The 24,834-nt window shown below is 41.5% G+C and overlaps 1 protein-coding gene across 1 annotated transcript in view; it reads left to right on the top strand.

The window, feature by feature from the left end:
* The window catches only part of LOC109910930 (collagen alpha-3(VI) chain), a 102,760-nt gene that overhangs the window by 31,768 nt on the left and 46,158 nt on the right, over positions 1 to 24,834 (top strand). The window contains exons 4-9 of the mRNA XM_048608981.1: positions 2,150 to 2,737; positions 10,135 to 10,755; positions 15,232 to 15,852; positions 18,963 to 19,523; positions 21,214 to 21,774; positions 22,596 to 23,171. Coding sequence (XP_048464938.1) covers positions 2,150 to 2,737; positions 10,135 to 10,755; positions 15,232 to 15,852; positions 18,963 to 19,523; positions 21,214 to 21,774; positions 22,596 to 23,171 — 3,528 coding nt within the window. The remainder of the gene's footprint in view (positions 1 to 2,149; positions 2,738 to 10,134; positions 10,756 to 15,231; positions 15,853 to 18,962; positions 19,524 to 21,213; positions 21,775 to 22,595; positions 23,172 to 24,834) is intronic.

Genomic DNA, 24,834 nt, shown 5'->3' with positions numbered 1-24,834 from the left:
CATGATGCACTCTTGAGTTCCCTTGATAGTAATGGACTGTGGAAAATACCAAGGGGGATCCTCTCACTTATCTGCCTTTCAGCACGATGGGAAAATGGGAAGACCATTCATTCGCTCAAGCCTGTTCTCCTATCCAATTAGCTCATGGCTGATCTGCATCCTAACTTCATTTGCCCACCATTTAACAACTTCAGTACCCTTAGCTGACAAAAATCTACAAATCTCGGTTTGAATGTTTTCAGTTGAATGTGGACACAGCAGCTTTTTGCAGGAGAGGTGTTCAATTTCCATAATGTTATGCATGAAGGTATTTTTTCTGGTGTCATTGCTTAACTTAGATTATTTCTGTTGCTTTGGAGTCTTTCAGCAGATGAAATCATTTTCTTTATTAGATCCTTAATTCATCTTAAACATCTCAAATTCAACCTTACGGCAAGGCAAGGCAAGTTTTTACAATTGGCTCTCACAATAAGGCTAATGTTGTTAATTTATTCAATGCTGTACCCATTCAATGGTCTGTAGATGTACTCTGATGTATGTGCCTAAAACTGACTGCAGTCCTCCAGATTCAGTCTAACTGGAGCTTTACACAGCGCTAGGACATCTGTCTTCCCTTTGTTTTCTGGCCCCTTTGACATAAGGGTTGACATTCCAAAGATGGTTTAATTATTCTCAATGTTGTCCACTGGGTTTTAAGGATTGTTGTATATGGATCTTTAAATCTCTCTGATATTCCACAGTTTCTACCTTTATGCATTAGTTGATAAGAACAAAGGCATCACAGCATCCACTAGACGCATTGCACATGGACGTGTCTCCAATTGCAAATTGACTGGAGTTGGAGTTATATCTCATATTCATTCATTGTCTAGGACTCTATCAAACAGTCATTTAGCATTCAGTTTTCACCTTCAAATCTAATCAGTTTTTAATTTGGCCCATTCTGCTTTTACCTGAATCCCAGGTGTTAAGGGCACTTAATTCTCCAGTCTAAGCTTATTCATGCTTTCCAGTTACAAACCCAGGCTTGAGCTGATAAGGGATGGGCCCAGGGAAGGCAAGTCCAGTGAAGAAGAAAATTGTATGCCTGCAAGCATAGTGGGAATTGTGGGCAATTGAAGAAGGAGTATAAAAGGAGAAGGTCATGGCTTCTAGTGAGCTTTAGAAGTGAATCAACGCTTGTTGGGTGCACAGATATAAGAGTGGCCAAGTTGAAGAGAAACAGATCCCCATGTGCAGGAAGAGTCTGCAGGCCAGGAAGGCTGAAGTTCAGCACTTGGTGTCCTCTATGATGGCTGACACTGAAATCAAGACATTAGATACTTGTGAGAAGGGATTTTGTCTGAAATGATTCTCACTACCAATGCATGGATCAGTCATGTGAAGAATGTACAGGCCATAGTTTAGCACTAGTCACGCTGCATGTGCAAACTTTATGCTTCAGGGTAGTCACACCTGTCCTTGCAGCAGATGGCTTAGGTCTGCAGTGACTCCCTTACTGAATTCTTTTACAGTAGTTCATTGTGGCCATCTCAAGTAATGGCAATGGGGATGAGTGACTTGTTATTGACCTGTCATACCTCTTTCCATGCAGTGCCATTGGATCATAAAGAAGCTTACAGTCAATGAGTTAACCAGATATTGAAATCCTAATGGTCTTCAGTACTGCCTACCCCCATGGGTATTTGATGCATGTCTGAACATTACCATGTGAAACATTTGTTCTTCATCTTTGAGCCACAGACATACTAGTAAGATAATCACACTGCCACCAGCTTTACAGATGGTTTAAGCTGATTGCAGGCCCAATTTTGTCCAAAATCAGCAAAATTTTCAAACAATTAAGTGTAGGATGAGGACCGAATGGATTGCCTGAAGTAGTCAGCAGGATTAATATGTTAATGCCTTACATAATGATTCCTTTCGTATAATAGATGGAGAGAGATAAAGAGGGAGGGTATAAATAGTTGGAAATGTCTTGATCAAAGTAACAAGTATTCATCAAGTGTGACTGTTTACTCTAAACTTTCAAATTAAGGATGGGGCTGGAATCGGTAATGATTACATAAAGATACATTGTCAGCACTGCTGACCACGTGTAGTTATCTAAAAGCATTTTATGAGAAATTGTTATTTTTTCTGTTTTCAGCTTGCAGGAAAGCCACACTTGCTGATATTGTCCTTGTGGTGGATAGTTCAACCAGTATAAGTGATGAGAACTTTGAAGAAGTGAGGGAGTTTCTGTACACCTTTGTTAGTGGCCTAGATATTGCAGAAAACAAAGTGAGGATTGGACTGGTTCAGTACAGTGACGATCCAAAGACAGAATTCCTGCTGAATCAATATTCATCCAAGAATGACATTCTGAACTACCTACAGAGCTTGCAACAGAAGAAAGGCAGGACCGATACTAGAAGGGCCCTGGAGTTTCTGCAGAGCCAACACTTTGTTCCCGCAGCAGGGAGCAGGGCAGCAGACAATGTGCAGCAGATTGTGATCCTGGTCACCGATGGTGAGTCCATCACTGAGGTGGATGATGCTGCCAACAGACTGAGAAATAGCGGAGTCACAATTTATGTCGTTGGAGTTAATATCCAAGGAAAGAAGGAACTTCAAGATATTTCCAGCAGACCAGTTCAGAGATATACTTATCATGTTGCAAATTTTCTTGGAATGAAAGAAATTTCGAATAAAATCTTGGAGTCAGTGTGCAAGACAGTTGAAGCCCACATCCAAGGTTGGTGCAATTAGCTATGCCTTTGACTCAAATTTTAACTTTTATGATAATTGCTGATCTTGGCTCTGTCACAGTCTCACCTGAAAGAGTTCTGTACAGTCTGACTTTTGTGCTGAAATGTTAAACTAATGTCCTTTTGTTGTCAACAGGTATAACTAAAATATCTCATTGCACTAGTAGGAGAGGATAATTCATGCAGATTATGTAGTCATTACCTTATTGCTGCTTGTATTTTCCTGTTGTATACAATTTAACTCCTGCATTTTCTATTTTGTAGCAATAATGAATTCAAAAATTCTTAATTGGGTGTAAGAAATTGACATTGCAAAGTCATGAAAGGTGCTATAAATGTGAATTCTTTCTTTCAATTTATTAAATTTTCAGTAAGTAATATCATTCATTAATGTCCCTTACATATTTAGAACATTAATCTGGAAGGAAATCTTTACAATAAGCCATACAAGGTCAGCAATTACCACTGGATGAATGAAGAGTATTTCGAAAGCAAACTTGGCTCTCCTGTGCCAGTGTATATGAAAAATTAAATACATTGCCTGCAAAACTCTACACAGCCATTCCTGCTCTTTCGCTATGACTTTTTTGTGGATTTCCAACAGCAAAATGATGGCAACAGAACAGGAGCAGCTACAAGAAATTCAGGAGCCCACCGAAGTTAGAGAGATCAGTAGCAATCATAGAATAGAGAACATGCATGTGAACTCAGTCCCCCGTTTAACGTAAAGGCCTGCTGGCCTACGTGTTAGGCTTCTATTATAATTTCCTATGTCAACAATACAGGCAGTTGCCAACAGGTTCCGTTCTGGAATCTGTTTGCATGTCAATTTGTGTGCAAGTCGGAACACAATGCAAGACAATGTAAAGTAATTGTTCTTAAGTATAGGAAATGTTTGTATGTTAAGTCTTTAAAATTACACCCCTGTATGGGGTCACGTTCGTAAGTATGAGCATTCATTAGTTGGAGTTTTGTTAATTGGGAACTCCCCTGTATAATGGAAGCTGCCTGTCGATACTGGCCAAATTGTATTGACAACCTCCTAACATTGATGGTGCATTTGCACCTCCATTGGAGGCCGTTACAAATAAGAATGTAGGAATTTACAGCGGGAAGATGTTTATACACAGTGCACACAATGTAATATACAATAAATAGATTGATATAACAATAAATAATTCCAGCCTTCAGTGATCATCCAAAAGTACAATAGTCTTAGATAGCACGATATGTGTGGACAATTGGTCTTGAGATCTCAAATGGAATCAACAACTTTCCGCTACAGATAATGAGGCAGCACTAGACCATAAGCTATTTCTTTCCCCAGTGAGCAACAACAAGGTCTCCAGTTAATATGAAGCTCCCATTCCTTCACAATTCTCATTATTACTATGTTTGTTATACTCCCAAGCCTCTATAATGCTACTGCTCCATTTTAGTATTTTTTTCTTCAATCTTCATCACCCTTATGCATATTAATTGTCACGGTTTCTCATCCTGACCACAAGTTGCTTGACCACTCTCACCCTTCTATCCATCACCACTCCCAACCTTCAGTTGATATTGTCCCGTCACATCATTAAAATTTGATGGTCACAAACTTAACTTGATAGTGCTGCTTATTTGATTGACCAGCTTGACCACTGCTGCATCCAAATGAGTCTATTCAGATATGACCATATCTCCATCTCAAAGGCCTAGTGGTCCCGAACGAAGAAGCTATTGCCAAACATTATATATTGACATAACCTGCTGCCTCTCCATTCCTCCAGCACATTTCACCCTCCCCTTCAACTGCAAGATGGAAGCAATCACAGTCCTTTTCATTCTCAAAGGTGATCTGTTTGATTGGCCACTCCTCCTTCTTTGTCCCCACCCTTTCCAGCTTTCCCCTTACTTCCAACTGTGTATATCACCATATCTTCCTATTTTCAATAAATTCACCCCTCTATAACACCTCACCTCTTGCACCCTGTACTCTCTCTCAAACCATTTCCTAATCAGAGAGCTTCCTTTTCTTAGTCCAGTGCTTTCTGATACCATTGAAAGCTTAAGAACATTGTAACCATTCAACCCCTTGAGCTTCCTCTGCATTTCTAGATCATGGCTAATCATCTGCCAAAAACCATAATCCCATGTCCCTTGATGTAATCGGGTAACTAGAAATCTGTCTTGAAATGACTTAATGACTAATCTTTCAAGACCTCATATTTATTCACATTATATTCCATCTCCTATTGCCCACTCACATAGCCTAACTAAATCCCCTGGAGTCCCCACTGAATCCTCCTCACAGCTCACATTGCCAACAAGGTTTTTATCATCTGTAAACCTGGAAATATTATAATTAACCCCCACATCCAAATCATTAATGTGGAATGTGTTCAGTTGGGGACCAAGCACTGATTCTTGATGTTAAAGCCTGTCAAGCTGAGAATGACAAATTTATTCCTATTCTCTGCTTTCTGCCTGTTAACCAGTCCTCAGACTGTGCTAGTATATTACCATCAATTCCAAGAACATTAATTTTGTTTACAATTAACTGTGTGGAATTTTATCAAAAGTCTTCAGAAAGTCTAAATACATCACGTCCATTAGTTCTACCTTATTGACCCTGCTAGTAACATCCTGAAAAATTCCAACAATTTTGTCAAATGCAATTTTCCCTTCATAAATCCATATTGATTCTGTCCAATCAGACAATTAATTTCTAAACACCAAGTAATCACATTCAAGACTAAGGTATTTTCCCTATTACTCACATCAGGCTAATGGGTCTGTCATTCCCTGTTTTCTCCTTCACTCCTTTCTTACTCAGAAGATACACAACACCAGGTTATAGTTCATCAGGTTCATTTGAAATCACAAGCTTTTGGAGTGCTGATCCTTCATTAGGTGAAGTCTGACAAAGGAGCAGCGCTACAAAAGCTTGTGATTTCAAATAAACTTGTTGGACTATAACCTGGTGCCCTGTGACTTCTTACTTTGTTCACCCCAGTCCAACACCAGCACCACCACATCACGGCCTCCCTTCTTAAATAGTGGAGCTACACCTACAATCTTCCAATCTGCAGGCATCACTGCATTGGAAGTCTGAAAGTTGATCACAAATGTATCCACAATTTCTGTAGCCATCTCTTTCTGTACTCTAAGATGAAGGTCACTGGATCTAGAGGATTTGAAAACTTTAGTCCCATTAATTTCTGTGATATGACTTCTTCCACTGATAATAATTCAGTTTCATAATCTGACTAGACACTTGGATCTTCATTAAGAAATATTTATTGTCTTATTTAATCAGGGAGACCTCATACCTTCCTCTATGAAGACAGACGCAGAGAACTTACTTAGTCTCTCCACCATTTTACTATCCCTACTATACATTCACCAGTCTCCGCCTGTGATCGACCCTCATTTGTCTTTGCTAATATTTTCTCTTTCTTTATCAATTTCCTGCTCCTGCTTTGCTGAATTCTAAAATTCTCTAATCCTTCAGCTTACAAATTCCTGGTAACTTTATAAACCTCCTCCTTTGACCTGAAATGACCTTTAAGTCACCCTGGTAAACATGGAACCCTCACTTTCCATGTTATATATTTTTGCCTTAAAGGCATTTGAAACCAAGCACTAATTCTTTAACTACTTTATGTTGCCTATCTGCGGTTAATTCTTTTAATGCATTCTTCCAAGCAGCTAGAGTCAACTTCCTCCTCGTACCTTCATAATTGCGCTTGTTAAGATTTAAGACCTCAGTTTCCAATTGAACTGTAGCTTTTAAAACTGAACAGAAAATACTATCACACCACAGTTATTATTCCCTAAAGTTTCTTTTGCAACAAAATTATTAATTAGCCTTTTCTCATTGCAAAGTGGGAGATTTGAAATAGTCTGTTGCATCCTCAAAATATTTCTGCAGAATACTATCTTGAACACATTCCAGGAATACTCTGCGGCATTGTTGCTCATCAGATTTTCTGAGCCTATGTGTAGATTGAAGTCACTTATGCTTATTGCATTCTCCTTGCTACACATTGCTCTAATTTATTAATTTATATGGCACCCAATATTACCACCACTGTCTGGTGGCCCACAAACCACTTCTACTAAAGATTGGAACCCCTTGCTCTTCTTAGTTCCACCCAAACAAATTCTACATCCTGTCTGTTTTTTACCATCTGGAGATTCTCTCTCACTAAAACACCGATTCTGCCCCTTATTATCTGCACTATTCCATCTCTTTTGCCTTTTCGTCTATCTCTTATAAATGTTGACTGTCCTTTAATATTCAGTTCCCAGTTTTGTTCACTCTACAGTCAAGTCTCCATAATTGTAATTGAATCACATCCCTCCTTTTCTACAAGTGCCATCAGTTCACTTATCATGTTGTGTGTATTCAGAAAGATTTTAAATTTGCCTTTTTAACACAATTGTGTAATTTGACCCTAGTTGGTTCTAGGTTTTTGTTTCTGCTGATTTCTTCTTTCATTTACAGTTTTACTACTTCCCACAATTAGCTTTGTTTTTTATTCCATCTCAGTTCTCTTAGGTTCCCATCCTTCTAACAAGCTAATTTAAACTCGCTGCAACCAACACTCATAAATCTTTCTGGGAGGATATTAGTCCCAGACCCACTAAGATATGACCTCCCCTCCTTGTCCAGCCCCCCTTTCTTCAGAACTGGTCCCCATCCCCATGAAAACTAAAGCCCTCCCTCCCACATGCACGATATTTCCAGCCATGCTTTCATTCACTTACTTAATTTTCCTGTGTCTATACTCACTAGTACAAGGTATTGGGAACAAATCTAAGATTATTGCCTTGGAGTCCTGCTTTTCAGTCCCTTTCCTAGCTCCCTAAATTTTACTTTCAGGACTTCATTCCACTTTCTACCTATGTCAGCGTGCCAATGTGGACCATAACCTCCAGATCTTAACCCTCCATCAAAAGAATATCCTGCAGACAGTCTGTGAGTTCACCATCCTGGAATCACATTTAGAGCCACAGAAATACCTACTTGTCTTAACTATCAAATCACCTACCACCACTACTAAATATGGGTGGCACAGTGGTTCAGTGGTTAGCACTGCTGCTGGGTTCGATTCCACCCTCAGGTGACTGTCTGTGTGGAATTTGTACATTCTCCCCACGTCTGCGTGGGTTTCCTCCCACAGTCCAAAGATGTGCAGGTTAAGTGGATTGGCTGTGCTAAATTGCCCCCATAGTATCCAGGGATGTGTAGGTTTAGTGGATTAGCCATGGGAAATGCAGGGTTACAGGGTTTAGGTAGGGGGTTGGGTCTCAGTGCGATGGTCTTTGGACGGTCACGTGGACTCAATGGGCCAAATGGCTTGCTTTCACACTGTAGGGATTCTATGATTCTACTACCCCAGTACTCTGCTTCTACTTGTGCAGCTGAGGCACTTGTAATACCATAAGCCTGGTTCTCTCTCATTCCTCTGATGAGCCATCACTCTTTTTAGGTTTCAAAATGGAAATCTATTTAGTGAGTGAGGGAAAACTACATTAGCAATCTTGTCTTTCTAGTTTACCTCATGATCACTCATTCCCTCCCTGCTAGCCTGTCTGCTGACACTCTGCTAAGAATGCTATCTACAGAGTTCTCTGTTTTGAAGATGGTAACACAGTAATTCCAGCTCTCCCTCAAGGTCCAAAACCCAGAGCTCCAGTTTTTGCAACTGGAGGCACTTCCCTTCCATGTAGTCATCTTGGTTATATGAAGGATCCCCAACTCTCTGGATGTTACAAGATGTGCATTCTATGCAGCTGTGTGTGCCTTAAGCCTATTTTCAGACCATTGATTTGGAGATGAGATAGCTGAAACTAAAATTATTCCCCAATAAGCTCCACCCAATCCAGCTCTGTCTCTGACAGCCTGTCTTGGGGTTTTCATCTCGCCTGATCCTCCAGGCACTGCTGACTGCTTGCTCAGATCTTTCCTTCACTTGCTCCCCAAACTTCTCTGTTAAAGTCATATACCCTTTTCCATCAAAGCTACCAACAGAAGACCATCCTGTCCCATGAAGTTGTAGATGTGCTCGCTGAGCCGATGTGTTTGATTGCAGACATTTCATCACTCTGCTAGGTAACATCATCAGTGCGTCTCCGGTGAAGCGTTGCTGTTCTGTTCTGCTTGTTATTTATACTCCTCGTTTTGCTGAGGTGGTTCATGTATCCTTATTGTTAGTTTTCTTCCAGTTTGGCCAATGTAATGTTTTTCACAGTCCTTGCATGGTATTTTGTATTACATTAGTTTTATTGTTTGTGGGTATGGGATCCTTTACGTTCTTCAGTAGCTGTCGCAGGGTGATTGTTGGTTTGTGGACTACCCTGATACCTAGGGGTCTGAGTAGTCTTGTGGTCATCTCTGATATGTCTCTGATGTATGGTAGGGTGACTAGTGTGTCTGGCCGTGTTGTGTCTTCTTGTTGTGGTCTGTAGCAGAGGTAATGTCGGATTGTGCTTTTTTGGATACCCAACATAGGCCAAACTGCCAGAAAACTGACAACAAGGATACACAAACACCAACCAGCCACCAAGAGACACGACCAACTTTCACTGGTCTCAATACACACGGACAAAGAAGGACACAAATTCGACTGGGACAACACATCCATAATAGCACAAGCCAAACAGAGACATGCCAGGGAATTCCTGGAGGCCTGGCATTCCAACCGGAACTCCATCAACAAATGCATTGAACTAGATCCGATATACAAACCACTGAAAAAGAGACCCCGAAGAGATGACAACCACCCCAGCAAAACGAGTCATATAAATAACACACGGGACAGAACACCAACGTTTCACCTGAGGTGCACTGTCATTGTTACCTAGCAGGGTGATAAAACGTCTGCAATCAAACACACCAGCTCAGGGAGCAAGTCTACAACCTCATCCACAACCCGAGCTACAAATCTTCTCATAAACTTTAAATCATCCTGTCCCATCTCTAATAATTTATTTTCTCTCTGACGTCCTCCAGATTTATTCCCAATACTCTCTGTTAAATGGATGAAAACCTTCAGATTTACCGATAACCCCGAGCCTACCCTGATCAAAAAAAAAAATTGCCTCACCTTCTAGGCATTCAGCTCCACTCTCCATCTCTCTCTACCTTCCTACCATCTATCTTCACCTCTGCCGTATTAATCTCCACCAGCCATTCATCTCCATCATCCATTCACCATCACTTTTCAATCTCTACCACTAGCTGTGGTCTAGCTCTATGGAATTTCCTTGTCTTAAATCAAGTCCCATTTCACCCACTTGCATTCTCTTTATTCAAAGTAGGTATTGAAAAGGTTGTGGTACATTCAATACTTATTTTCTTTACTGACTCAACATTTTATCTTCTGCTTTGCAGCCTTCGCAGTGCGTTATGCTGACATCGTTTTCCTAGTCGATGGTTCGCAGAACATGGAAATCGCAGGATTCCAGCAGATCAGAAGCTTTATCTTCAAAATCATTTCTCAGCTCGACATTGGGGCAAATAAGTACCGCATTGGTCTTGCCCAGTACGATACTAGTGCACGAACTGAGTTCTTACTGAATACCTACATAACAAAGATTCAAGTGGCAAATTACATCAGAAGTGACAGTAGCTTTACATTTCAGGGAGGACCAGGGTTAGCAATGGGCCGTGCCATTGACTTTGTGCGCAGGACATTTTTCAGAGAGTCTGCTGGAAGTCGGAAAGGGGAAGGTGTTCCTCAGATAGTAATAATTGTTACTTCAGCCCCTTCACAGGATGACATTACTCTGCCTGCCAGAGCCTTAAAGAAGGAAGGCGTGAAAGTTATCTCCGTTGGCGTCAGACGTTCCATCTTGAGCGAGCTCCAGCGTGTGGCTTTTCTGCCTAATTTTCCATTTGTTTTCCAGATTAGTGCTTTTGATGCATTGATTCAGTCATCTGAACAAATATCTAATGCAATCAGACAGCTAGTACGAAGAGAGTTTCGATACAGAGAAATGAGAAGGCCACCAGGTAATGTTTGATTCCTTTGCCTTTCGTCCATATCCAATTTTGTTCCTGCACTGTACGGTATCTTTCATTGTCCCAAGGATCTTCCTAAATCAGACTGGCTTACAGGAGCTATCTTGGCTTTGCCTGATGTAAACAGTAAGGCACCGGGCTGTAAATGGAGTTGGGTCATTGGTCACTTGATGCCCTCCTTACTCTTGCTATTTGGGTAGAAGCCTGAGTTGGGTGATTAGAGCACCTGCCTGTTTGGGATAAAATATGCAAAATGGTGTCCGGTGGCATGCAAGTGTCTATTGTGCCCCTGAAGTAAAAATTGAGTTCAAATTGTGCTCAGCCTCCTTATTTGTTTGTTTAATTCCAGTTATTACTTACAGAAAAAGGCAATTGATGATTGTTGTTTCTATATCTCCTCACTTTTTATTCTTTCCACAAAGTCAGGATTCCTCTATATAAAAAAAACTGAAATAACTACGAATGTTGTAAATTAGAGACAAAAATAGTAATTATTGGAAAAGCTCAGCTGGATTCCTTTATGTTGCGATGATGGAATGAGACAGATTATAATGCAGTACTGGTGCTTTTAAGTGGACTGATAGGAGCCCAACTCATGTATTTTTAATTTTGGGCATCCTCCAAAGGCCTTAGGGCAGCAGAAAGGGAAAGTAGAAGATAGGTTTTTAAAATCAATACTTGCCATTTCCTGACATATCATTTCAGGATGAAAGTGTGTAAGAGAGAGGCAAGAAAATCAAATATTGGGAAAGAATATATTTCAGCAGGGGGCTCGATTTTGGGTACACTTTAAAGAGATTAAGTGGCTTGACATCGGCTAAATGTTATTCAGCACGTCTGATCTTCCTTTCCAAAGAGCAGGCAAACACTGCTGATCATTTTCTGTCACCTCTCATTTCAGCACAGAGAACTGTGGGAAGAGGGAGGGTTCAGTGGGTAGAATGCTGAGAGCAGCAATGATTAGAATTTGTATCGATGTAGTGCCTTTAGCATAATTAAACAACCCACAGCACTTAGGGTAGACAATGTTGTAAAAAAAATGTTCCTTTAAGGGCGTGCTCAAGGATCATAGAGAGCAGTGAACGCTCATAGGATCTCACTTTGAAGGGTGGGTCTTCCGCAGTAAGGGGAGTTCTGTAGGAAAGAGATAGAGCTGACTAGTATTTGTATTGAACTATGAACTATAAGTATTGAACTACTGAGCAAATAAACAGTTCTGAAAGACTGACTTCTTCCTGCTTCAGTAAATGGGTGACTAGCAATTTAACAAAGAAATAAAGAAAGAAATAAATTGACATAAAGCGATGAAAGGAGATGATACTGTGTAATTTCCAATAGCCAGATGATCTTGTCCAGACGTGCAAGAGGGATCCTGTGGAATCCCCGATGGAACAGACTCCGGGGAACTGCTTGAGGAATTGAAGATTCTGCTGGGCAATTCCCCTGTCCATTCAGATGGGAGCATTCAGAGTCTTCCACTGTTACTTGAGAAATGTTAGAATTTTAAAAGCCTGGTTTACTACTGAGTAATTATTAAACTGACCTCCAATGTACCTCAAACACCCTAAGTACACCTCTCACTCACCCATCACAAGCCCCAGACCCTAGTATGGCACCTACCCTGGGATCCTACACCACTCCCTTATCACTTGTCCCCTCAGACCTAAAACTCCCTTCTCTGCCCAAGACCCAAGACCTCCCCCCAGCCCCTCAAAAATGACAACAATGCCTCCCTGGGATCTAACACCCTTGTACCCAGGACATGACATGGCCCCTGCCCACACCACCACCCCCACCCCAGCTTTCCTGGGACCCAGTCCCCAAGCAACTGGACACCAGCCCCTTCTCCCTGTTGGAAGCCAGAACCCCTTTACCTTTCCCAGGAGCCTGAAAACCCTTCTTTACCCAGGACCTGACACCCCACTCCACCCAAAGCCCTCCCCCATCACTGGACTCGTCAAACTCCCATACCCCATATGCTCTGTGGCCCCTGCACCCAGGGAACACCACACTACACGTCCCCACCACCACTCACCATACCTCTTCCCCACCCTGACCTACCCTAAATACTCAACCATTTACCGGGCTTTTCCCACTTAGCACCTTACCTACCTGACACAGTGGCATCTTACTCCTACCTACCTGGCACCAGACCCTCCTAGCCCCAAAACTTCACATTTACCTTTTCAAAGGAGCTTTCAAAGCGGCTGTCTCTGAGGTTGAACATTTGACTCACAGAATACGATGAGAACTGCTGTAAAAATGGGGGCATTGTTTGCCTTCTCCTGACTATCCTGCACCATGAGGGACCCATCAGATTTAAAATATGCTCCACATCTCTGAAGGAGCCCTGATCCAATTCTCTTGTCAGAACAGTATGGTCAACTGGTCAAAGTTACTTGAAAATATATACAACAGAGCAGCAGATCAGACACAAAAGCTGGGCTTTTCATTGTAATGCAGTGGAAAAGTGTATTGTTGATCTCCAGAGAAGTTCAGGGATTTAAAAACCAAAATTGAAAAAAAGATACAGAGCTCATTACGAAAAATACAGAGAGCAGAGGTGGTCAGGAAAGCGCAGTATTGGTTTAAATAAGCAGATAGTTTGCAAACAGGATTTGAGTGCACCCAATGTTAGCACCAAGGCGTCTTAACAGGAGAAGAGAGGAAATTGGAAGAAAAAGGGGCACAAGGCAAAATGGAGACAAAGGGTTTGAATGAAGTGAATAGGGAAAGACGACTGTCTTTGTAATGAGTTTAACAATTATAAATTTCAGGAAGTGTGTGAAGATAAATGTTGCAAGAAATTTCTTTATGCGGAGAGTCGCATGAACACAAACATAGTGAGTGCTTTAGGGAAAATAACAAATATATTTGAAAGCGAGGATGCAACAGAATAAGCACGGTAGTGAAATTGGTTTAGGACTGCTCTATAAAAGACCAATACAGATACAATGAGCATAATAATTTCCACTGCCTTTTAAATTACTTTACTTCAATGGTTTGCTTAAGAATTCACTGAGTCAGTGTGTTTAGATCCTTGAAGTGATCTTAATGTCTACAATGCTCCATATTGCATTCTTTAATACTCAGGTTTTGTTGTAATCATATTTCTTTAAGGGAAGAAAATTTAAATCCACATATTGTAAAATTTCAATGCAAGGTATTATGTGCTGTTGAAGGAGAATGATACAGTTAGCAGTAAAACACCCACTGAGTACATTACATTGCACTTCGGAAACCTGTATTTGGAGAAAGAGCATTTCATTCACATGCCTCCTCCTCATGCTTTTAATCCCCAGTGCAATCTTGTTTGAAAGAAAGTAAGCATTGGTTAATGTAACATCATTCACAACATCAGGATGCCAAAAAGCCTTGTGCAGCAAATGAGATACTTTCTGAACTTTTTAGTTGCTCGATGGTGGAGGTGATATTGAATTTGTATAAGACACTTGTCAGATCTCAGCTGGAGTACTGTGTACAATTCTAAGTGCCACATTATAGAAAGGATGCGAATACATTGGAGAGAGTGCAGAAGAGGTTCACAAGAATGGCCCCGTGGACAAGGAATTTCAGTCATGAGAATAGATTGAAGAAGTTGAGGCTATTCTATTTAGAGAGAACAAGATGAAGAGGAAATCAGATTGAGGTTTTCAAATCATGAGTGGCCTGGATAGAGTAGATAGGGAGGAACTGTTCCGATTTGTAAAAGTTAAATAGAACAAGAGGGCATAGATTTAAAGTGATCTGCAAAAGAAGCAAGGGTGGAGTGAGAAAAAACTTCATCACTCTATGAGTAGTTAGGATATGGAATGCACTGCCTGGAACAAGATGGAGGCGGGTTCAATTGAAGCTTTCAAGAAGGAATTGGATGATTATTAGGATAAAAATAATGTGCAAGAGTATTGGAGAACAGACACTAGGCAATGATGCTCATTTAATGAGCCAGTGCTGGCCTGATGGAATGAACGGCTCCCTTCTACACCATAACACTTCTGTGGTTCTGTAAAATAGGAAAAATGGCAGTCACCTTTTGCACAGCAAGTTGCCAGCAAATATCAATGGGACAATGATCAGATTGTCAGTTATATTGATGTTATTGTATAAGGCATAACAATTGACCAGGACATTAGAGGACTCTACCACTGTTCTGTGAATTGTATTGTGGTACCCCTTTCCATCAATTTCAGAGCCAGATGGGGCTTTGATTTTACACTTTATCTGTATAACAGCATCTCTTACAGAGCAACATTTCCTCAATACTGTACTGATAGTGTCAAGCTAGAATCTTAACTCACATTTCTGTAGTTAGGGTTAGAACTCAACAACTTACAGTTCAGAGGTGAGTGTGCTGCATCTTAGCAATAGCTTCAGTGCCGGCAGATTTACTCTAAATGTCTGTCTATAATTTCCAACAAACTGTGTCTGTGCATTTATGAGCTTTTATGTGTCTTTTGTTTCTCACAGTGTGTCAGTCTGCTTCGGTTGCTGATATTGTTTTCTTGGTGGATGAATCGGACAGCATTGGGGCTGTAAATTTCCAATTGCTGCGTGTTTTCCTCCACAACATGATCAATGCGCTGGAAGTGGAGGCTGAAAGTGTCCACGTTGGTTTAGCTCAGTACAGCGCCAATGCATCAGAAGATTTCAATCTCAAAATGTACCTCAGAAAGTCCGACATCCTCGACCACATCAAGTCGATACGGTACGGTGGAGGGGGCAGGAACACAGGCGTTGCTATTGATTTTGTACGGAACAATTACTTCATGGGGCAGGCAGGCAGTCGTGCTAGGAAAGGATTTCCTCAGATCCTGATTGTAATCACCAGTGGCAAATCCCAGGATGCAGTCAAGGACAGTGCAGCTACCCTGCGTCGTTTGGGCGTTACTCTGTATGTCTTGGGAATCCAAAATGCCACTGAGAGCGAGCTGAAGAAAATTGCATCACATCCTTCGAAGAATTACGTTTCTACGGTTGAGGACTTCACTCAACTGTCAACCATTGAAGACATGCTTCAGAAGAAGATTTGCAATGAGATCATCAAACAAACCACAGTCCAATCTGTCCGAGTAAAAAGGCTCAAACAAGGTTTGGAGAAGCAAGTTAAATGCCTCCTAAGAATTATGGATGTAATTCCTGACTCCTTGTTTTTATAAGTTCATCCATTTGCATTAGGCTTTTCTGAAACTGGTTGATATTCTGCATAATGTTTGCATCCTTTATTAGACATTGCCCAATGGTGCTGTTGAGTTTTTTTAATAGCCCATTTTTGTCCTTATGTTCTATTGTTTCTGTCAGATTTCAACAAAACATGCCAATATTGCATCAGCTCTCTGATTCCCGTGGTCCCTAATTATTGGACTTTGATCTTAACCCTTAATCCCTCAGATAAAATAGTCTAGGCTGCATACAAACTTTATAAACATTGTAAAAAGCTTTTTATATACAGCCAAAAATGCATAACAAATTTTGACTGAGTGACCATACATCCATTAGGCTGTTGAAGCAGCTCAGCCCTAGAAAAAGCCTTGCTTGTTTCACTACTCTTGCCCTCTGATCTCTGCTGTCAATTACATAATTTTTTTTACAAGATTAAGAGGTTTCAAATGTTTACAGTTTCTACTATTGATACCTGAGTACACCTTGATGATTGCCACTTTTATTGCTCTGTCGGAAAAGGCAGGTTATGAATGAATTTTTTTTAAAAGAATTTTTATTATAGATCCTTTAGTTCAGTAGGTCAATGGGTACAGAAATGCTCTCATTTAGCAAACCATGTAGTGGGGAATGGGTGGAGAGGCATAGCTTCACATAGGAGCCATGATATGGGTGGATGGAATGGCACAGGCTTGTATGGGGATATGATGTGTGGGAGAATGGATATAGTGGCATGAGATGCCATGGATGGTGCATTGATAGTGTGTGCGAGGTGAAGGAATGTGAGATGTGAGGGCTAGAAGACTATACCTTTTCATTATAACTGGGACAAAGCCCCACAGCATCTAGAAGAGCTTTTAAAAATGGCCTCCTTGGCATCTGCCATAACCTACCTCTTCCCCACGTCGGTCAGCCCCTACCCATCCCTCATCAATGACAATCCGGTCTTTGTGGGTAATTCCTCTCAGGCGGTTTTGGAAAGCTGGAATTTTCCCAGCTCCTAAAGATGAACAATCAGTTCTTCATCCCTGCGGCTCTGTGGATAGTTAAGATTGTAATTAATCTCCCCAGGAAGTGTTAGTGAGATCTTAGTCAAACTTTGTGAATTTGGCGCTAACTTTCGAGAGTGGAGAATGATTTTCCCACAGCTTGAGAAACTGACAAACGATATGGAAACCAGATGGAGTATTTAAACTTGTCATTGCCCTGCCTGAATAAAAGTTCAGTTATTGCAGATGGAGTGGCAGTTCCTCCAGTAATTATTTGGCGGAGAACTTTGTTGTAGACACAGTATTTTTTTCCAACCTGGGAAGCTTCCAATCTGTAAAGCTCAAGGTGAAAGCGTGGTGGATTTGTTTGACAGCACATCATCAATAATGACAATGTGTTGCCATAGTATCTGTATGTGCACAAAAGGGGGTGTAGGAAAGAGATTGTAGTATGTGGGTACAATAATATGCTGTGTGGATATAGCTGCATGGTGATTAAATCACAAAATTAGTAATAATAGACATAGTGCTCTTGAAAGTGTCAGATTGTTGTAAAGATGTTATTTATGGAAGGAAATATGCTGTCCTAACCAAGTCTGGTCTTTATGGAACTTCAGACCCATTGCAATGTGATTGACTCTGAAATGCCCGAGAAATCACTCGGTTCTTTAAACAGCTCTGAAAAGGTTTAGTAAGAATTCGACCAGAAGAATCAATTGACATCGACTGAGGTGTCAAACACACCAGAGGCCCACTCAATGCAGTCAACACTGCAAAGTTCTCCTTTGTAACATGTGGGGATTTATGCACAAGTTGAGAGACTTGTCCCACAAGCTAGTCAAGCAACAGCCTGACATAGTCAGCTTCATAACTATCAGTCAAAATCCCAGGGTAGTCCATCACTATCTTGGTATGTCCAGTTTCACCAACAGAACAGTCCCAACACAGAGGTGGTGACGGAGCGGTATAGAGATGGAGTTGCCTGGGAGTCTTCAGTATTGACTCCAGACCCTACAATGTCTTACAAAATCAGGAGAAACGTGATCAAGGAAACCTACTGCTAACTACCACCTGTGAATTGATGAAGTAGCACTTGTCCACATTGAACACTACTATAAATAGCCAGAACCTAGCATGCATTCTGGGTTAGAGACTTCAGTGCTGGTCACCTGGAGTGACACTTTAACTCCAATACAGACTGTGCTGGATGAGTCCTGAAGACAGGGCCTGTGACAGGTAGTGAGAGAACTAACCATAGAGAAAGTCTTATTTTGTTTTACCCTCAGCAATCCACTTGTTGCAGACAGACATCTGTCCCCAGAGTACTGGTAGGAGTGATCAGTCCACAGTCCTTGTGGATATATAGTGTATCCTCCATTATGGTGTGTAACTCCATCACATGCAAAATATTTATCACTGAGGGCATGCTTGATCTTTGCTGCTGACCCCTCCAAGTAAGGAACCATCCTTTAGAGAATCTAATTGCAAAGGTTCATTTTAACTTAATCCAGCGGGTTGGAAAACCATGGGCTCAGGTAGGATGCCAATTTTTCACCCAGTCACTTGACTTTGTTGAAGAATACAATTGGGCAAGGTGTAAAGCCAACATTGCACCTAACATTACTAGGCAGTTTAAGTTAGAATAAAGTAAGCCCTGTCTCAGTCTTTGGCAGACTATAGAAAGCTGCATTAATTTGGACTCTTTCGTAGATCCACATAAAGTGCAGAAAAAAGCAATTAAAACATGACGCAGATAATATTACTGTTTGGCGGTGGTGCCATAGGCTCATAGTGAATCAGAAGCTGGCTTACACCCTAACTGGCCTTTTTTCCACTGATTCTGGCAGAACAATAGGCCAAGGCTCTCTTTGGAAGCTCATTCCCTTAGATCACTGTCGCTTCTACTTAGTTTGAAATCAAAAGTCTTGGCAATATTTTCAGCTTGTCCTGATTTGCTTTGAGCCCACTTTGTGTTAATGGTAACTTAGCTTAGTGACTGATTGCCCTGTTGTCTATTCCAGTGACTGAAGTAATACCCTTTTCTCTTTTCAGGCTGTGTCGAAACAGAAGAAGCCGATATCTTTTTCCTCGTTGATGGGTCAGACAGCATATCCCCTGAGGAACTCATGGATATGAAAAGGTTTCTGGTAGATGTAGTGAATGTATTCAGTATTGGTGCAGACCAGGTACGTGTGGGAGTTGTCCAGTATGCAGATAGTCCGCGGATTGAAATTGGAATCACTCAGCATACCAGCCAAACAGATTTGGAGAAAGCGATTAAGCAAATCTCTCAAATGGGTGGAGGCATGGCAACTGGCCGTGCATTAACCTACATGAGGAATCTTCTCAGCAATGCTGTGACAAGTCGCAGACAGAGGGTGAGGCATATCCTGATCACTATCACAAGTGGACAATCAGATGATCCTGTGAGAAGCCCTGCCGCAGAGCTGAGGAGACAGGGAGTAGATACTTTTGCAATAGGAGTGGGAAACACAGATGAATCTGAACTTCTGCAAATTGGAGGAACTAGAGAAAGAATCTTTTATGTCACCAACTTTGATGCTTTGAAAGATGTGAAGAATAACATTGTACGGGAACTCTGTTCTAGGGAAGGTAAGCTTCGTATTTCAGAACTGCCTTAACAATTGGCTGAAAATCCCTCCATTTGTCCCTTGGAGTCGATGGAATATTCCCTTTTTAGCCAAGAGTAATAAATGGGAGCAATTTCAGCTGCTGGAGTGTCTAATTAGGCAGTAATGAAGAATTGTTTATTTGGGTACTGAAGACTTTGCATTGGATCTTGTCATGTGGCAAAATGAAACACCTCATCCTCTACACAGTTTGATCAATATTGTCATTAATTGCATTAATTGGCTGATTTTTGTGCTGCATTCTCTAGTTTAGTTTTCAGTAAAAGGAAAGTAACAATAATATTAAAGTAAAAATGCAGGAAACTTTGGAGACGATTTTGACTTTATGCAATTGTCCAGTAAATTTATTTTGCATTTTCTTGAATTTTATTTCCCACTAAGCTCAATGGAGGGAGAGACTTGGCATGGTTAATATTTATTTTGCTTCAAAGTCTTTTCAGGAAATGGGTTGAGATGGTACAGATTATCTGGCTCAGTCTGGAGAGCTGTTGCCAACTGTGAAGTGGATGTTCTCTCCTGTGGGACCAGTGGTAGGATGTGACAGTGTACAACTGCACAATTCAAGTTCAGGAATGTTTGTCTGTAAACTTTAATAGATCCAAAATCATGGGCTAGAATTTATGCTATTCTGTGACTTACCCACGTTGTACCAGGGGCATCACAGCACAAGGTATACTTTTGCATGTTTGTTGAGGTCAGATACATTTTTAAAATTATATTTTGAAATATATAAGTATTTTGAAACATGACATGTGGCAAGTGCTTGACTATGATTTCCAAAGCTTCCATTGCCAATGCCTCACCTGTTGTCAGGGTCTTGATCAATATTGGTTGCAATTAGTCAACAATTCCACTATCATCATAGAATGAAAATGTAAGGGTGGTAGAAGGAGAACTGAATAAACCTTGATCTTTCTTGGTCCATCAATTCCTGAAGAAGGGTCAATACACTCGAAACGTTAACTCTGCTTTCTCCCCACAGTTGCTGCCAGACTTTATGAGTTGCTCCAGCAATTTCTGTGTTTCTATCAATTCGTATGTTGATTACAATTTAGAGTCTTAACTGGAATGCAGGAAAAGAGGGATTTTTCATAGAAAATAGAATCCCTACAGTGTGGAAACAGGACCTTCGGCCCAACAAGTCCACACCGAACCTCAGAGCACCCCACCCAAACCCATCACCCTACCACCCACCTAACCTACACATCCCTGAACACTATGGGCAATTTAGCATGGCCAATCCACCTAACCTGCACAGCTTTGGACTGTGGGAGGAAACTGGAGCACCCGGAGGAAACCCACACAGACACAGGGAGAACGTGCAAACTCCACACAAACAGTTGCCTGAGGGTGGAATCAAACCCAGGTCCCTGGTGCTGTGAGGCAGCAGTGCTAACCACTGACCCACAGTGCCACCTTTAAACACAGCGAATCCCTACTCAGGTTCAGCATAACAGCCAACCAACACAACAGGCTACCAGCCCAAGTAGCAGCAGTGGGATTCGAACCCACACCTCCAAGGATACTGGAACCTAAATCCAGCACCTTAGACTGCTCGGCCACACTACCACACAGATTTTTTTATAACCTAATTTGAGTTTCTCCATTCAAAAGCACAACTGGCAAAATACAATGTGATTTCTTTCTCTCAGCCTGCAGGAAGCTGGATATGGCTGATATCATCTTCCTAATTGATGGATCAGGCAGCATAAACACCGAGGATTTCAGGAAAATGAAGACATTTATGGATGCCATTGTGAACAAGACCTCTATCGAAGACAAAAATGTGCATATAGGTCTGATACAGTTTGCCTCAAGCCCCAAGCTAGAGTTTGAACTTAATGTACATTCAAGGAAAGCTGACCTACTCACAGCGATCAGTAACATGCAGCAGCTGGGAGGGGGGACTCTCACAGGTCGTGCACTGAGATTTGCAGTGGACTATTTTGATGAAGCTAAAGGGGGTCGCCCTAACGTTCCACAGTACCTCATAGTGATAACTGATGGAGAGGCACAGGATGAGGTCCTTCAACCAGCCAAAGCCCTAAGGGATAAAGGAGTCACTGTGTTCACCGTGGGCGTATTCAATGCTAACAGCACTCAGCTTCTGGAAGTTGGAGGAGCTTGGGATAAAGTTCACTATGTGGAGAACTTTGATCTGCTGGACACCCCAGAAAAACAGATCCTCTGGGAGATCTGCAGCCAGCCTGAAGGTAAGCAGAGTGGGATAATTACTGGTGAATTGGAGAACAAGAAGTTTAACCTTAAGATATAACCCTTCACTGGTAACTAATATTCAGCAGTCTCATTAATGAGGTCAAAACTTGTAAGGCTTGCTGACATATTCCACTTCCTCCTTGGTTGGAAAGGGCCATAAAATAGGACAGGACCTGTAGATTCCTCAGAGTTTTATTTGGACTGGATCTTCTGTCTGTCACCAACAAATCTAATAAGGCATGCGACTGAGGGTGGGTTTGGAAATCCTTACACTTGGAGTTTATGCATTGTTGACATGTCAGATCCTAAATGCATTTATGGATGTCCATAGATCAAGAAGGATGGGGTATACTAATCTTTTTCATAAGTGTCCACCAATGAACCATTTTGGTAAATAATTTTGTTTTCAGTGGATTTTTCTCAGGCAATTAGATGTTATACTAACAGTCCTGAAAAATGGAACAAAAACAGAAGTTGCTGGAAAAGCTCAGCAGGTCTGGCAGCATCTGTGAAGAAAAAATTCAGAGTTAACGTTTTGGGTCCAGTGACCCTTCCTCAGAACAATTCTGAGGAAGGGTAAGGGTCACCGGATCTGAAACGCTAACTCTGATTTTTTCTTCACAGATGCTGCCAGACCTGCTGAGCTTTTCCAGCAACTTCTGTTTTTGTTCCTGATGTACAGCACCCGCAGTTCTTTCGGTTTTTCGTCCTGAGAAATGATTAGTTTCGGCCGTAAGATGTGAGTAATCTGAATCACGTAAAGAATGAACAATAATCCTGCTGCTGTTCTTTGTTCCCCATCCCCACCCCTTCCAAGTTTGCTTGCGAACTGAAGCAGCAGATATTCTTTTTGTGATTGATGGATCAGGCAACGTACAGCCATACGATTTTGAGAGGATGAAAAGATTCGTGATGACATTGGTGAACAGCTCAGAGGTGTCCCCCAGCAGGGTTCGGTTTGGTGCCATACTCTACAATAATGACCCTGACATTCAATTCCAGCTCAGTCAATTCCGGAGCAAAAACGAGGTCCGCCAAGCTATTAGTCAAATGCAAATGAAAGAAGGACCCACTTTCACTGCACGTGCACTTCAACAGGCCAGAAAACTTTTAACCCTAGAGAAAGGGAGTCGGCAGATGGCAGGGGTTTCGCAGTTTGTCATCGTGATTACTGACGAAGAAGCCGCGGATTCATCAGCAGTGCCAGGGGTGGCGGAAGACATCAGAGAGGATGGAGTGACCGTCCTTGCTGTGGGAATAGCAGAAGCCAACAAAAGAGAGCTCGAGGCTATTGGAGGCTCGAGGGAAAACTACTTTTATGTTCAAGACTTTGACGCCTTGAAAAACATCACGAGGGATCTCTTGTTGCTCGTTTGTACAAACACAAATCCAGGTAGAGGAATATTTGTGATCTAAGGATGAGCTAAAGTCAGAAATATGAATTAAAAGCCTGAAGGTGCTTTTCTACATCAGTTAGTGAATGGGAGTATGGATTAGGTAACCACACTGTATTTCGGCTCCTTCTGAACTCAGGAACATACATAAGGCAAAGGATATGAGGGAGTGGGGTTGTCAGCTGAGTAGCAAACGCAGGTAGATGAGAATTTGTCTTTACTCTGAATCAACCTCCCTGAAAACATTTACTAAAAACAGGCACTTCAGGCAATTTGGTGGGGGAAGGGTTATGGCTGATTTAAAGATCTACTGGGGGTGATGTTTAATGAGCTTTGCAGATGCTCTAAGGCTCCCCTTGGCATTTTTATTCCACAACATAGTATACAGGGCACTGTAGGTACAATGTAGGCCTCAGGCACCTGTCTCCTGTATTAATTGGAATGTACCAAATGTGTTGAGAATCTTTGACCTCAGCTCACAAGAGCAAACCTTGATTGTTTCTAAGCAGAACAGAGTTAGGTTGAAAATTCCAGCATAAAAAAATGTAGAATACAATTTCAAACTGCATTAAAGCTTCATTAATGACTGAATGGTATACTGCTTGACATATCCAAGAACACGCCAGGTTTAATCTTGGGACCTTGGCTGCGATCACTTGAACAGTCACATATACCCACCATGGGAAAACATGGCCAAAGCCACAGCTCCAGTCTGTGGTTCTCTGAAATTTGCTGCTTAATATTTGGGTGTCTGATCAGGGCAGGTAGGGGCAACACTTCTTCTGGAGTACTGCATCCAGTTCTGGTTCCCTGTTATAGGAAGGATATTATTAAACTGGAGAGTGTTCAGAAAAAGATTTGCCAGGATGTAGCCAGGAATGGAAGATTTGAGTTATAAGGATAAGCTGGGCAGTTTGGGACTTTTATCACTGGAGTGTAGGAGGTTGAGGGGTGACCTTATAGAGGTTTATAAAATCATGATGGGCATAGATAATGAGAATAGCAAGGACCTTTTCCTTAGAGTGGGTGAGTTCAAAACTAAGAGGCATATTTTTAAGGTAAGAGGGGAAAGATGAGGGGCAACATCTTACACAGAGAGTGTAAAGTTCATGCATGGAATGAACTGCCAGAGGAAGTGATGGTTGCAGGCACGGTTACAACATTTACAAGACACTTGGATAAGTATATGAATAGGAAAGGTTTGGAGGAATATGGGCCAAATGCAGGCAAGTGGGACCAGTTTGGTTTGGGAACATGGTTGGCGTGGACTAGTTGGACTGAAGTGTCTGTTTCTATGCTGTATGACTCTATGACTCTATAACACTGTGACGCTACAAATGGGCGACTGATCACTGATTTCTTGTTATTCAGTCTGATTGGAGAATGATTGGATCAAGTGACACAAATAGCACTTTTCGTATTGACTACACTTATAGCAGGCAGTTGCCTATAGTGGGCAAATGGTACTAACCACGTTAAGAAGGTGAGATCAAGTAGCTATTTGCACCATGTTGCAATGTGGTATGGAGATCTTGTGGCATGATGTCTCTGAGCTAGAAGGTCAGGATTCATATTCGGGGTGTAATGAGGTGGAATAGCCAGTGTGGATCTGACGACTGCCAAAGAACCGAGTTCAATTCTCATTTTAGTTGGAGCGGATTT

This window comes from Rhincodon typus, chromosome 2, assembly GCF_021869965.1.
Source record: "Rhincodon typus isolate 14 chromosome 2, sRhiTyp1.1, whole genome shotgun sequence".
Taxonomy (NCBI): domain Eukaryota; kingdom Metazoa; phylum Chordata; class Chondrichthyes; order Orectolobiformes; family Rhincodontidae; genus Rhincodon; species Rhincodon typus.
This window is presented reverse-complemented; position numbering and strand designations above follow the sequence as displayed.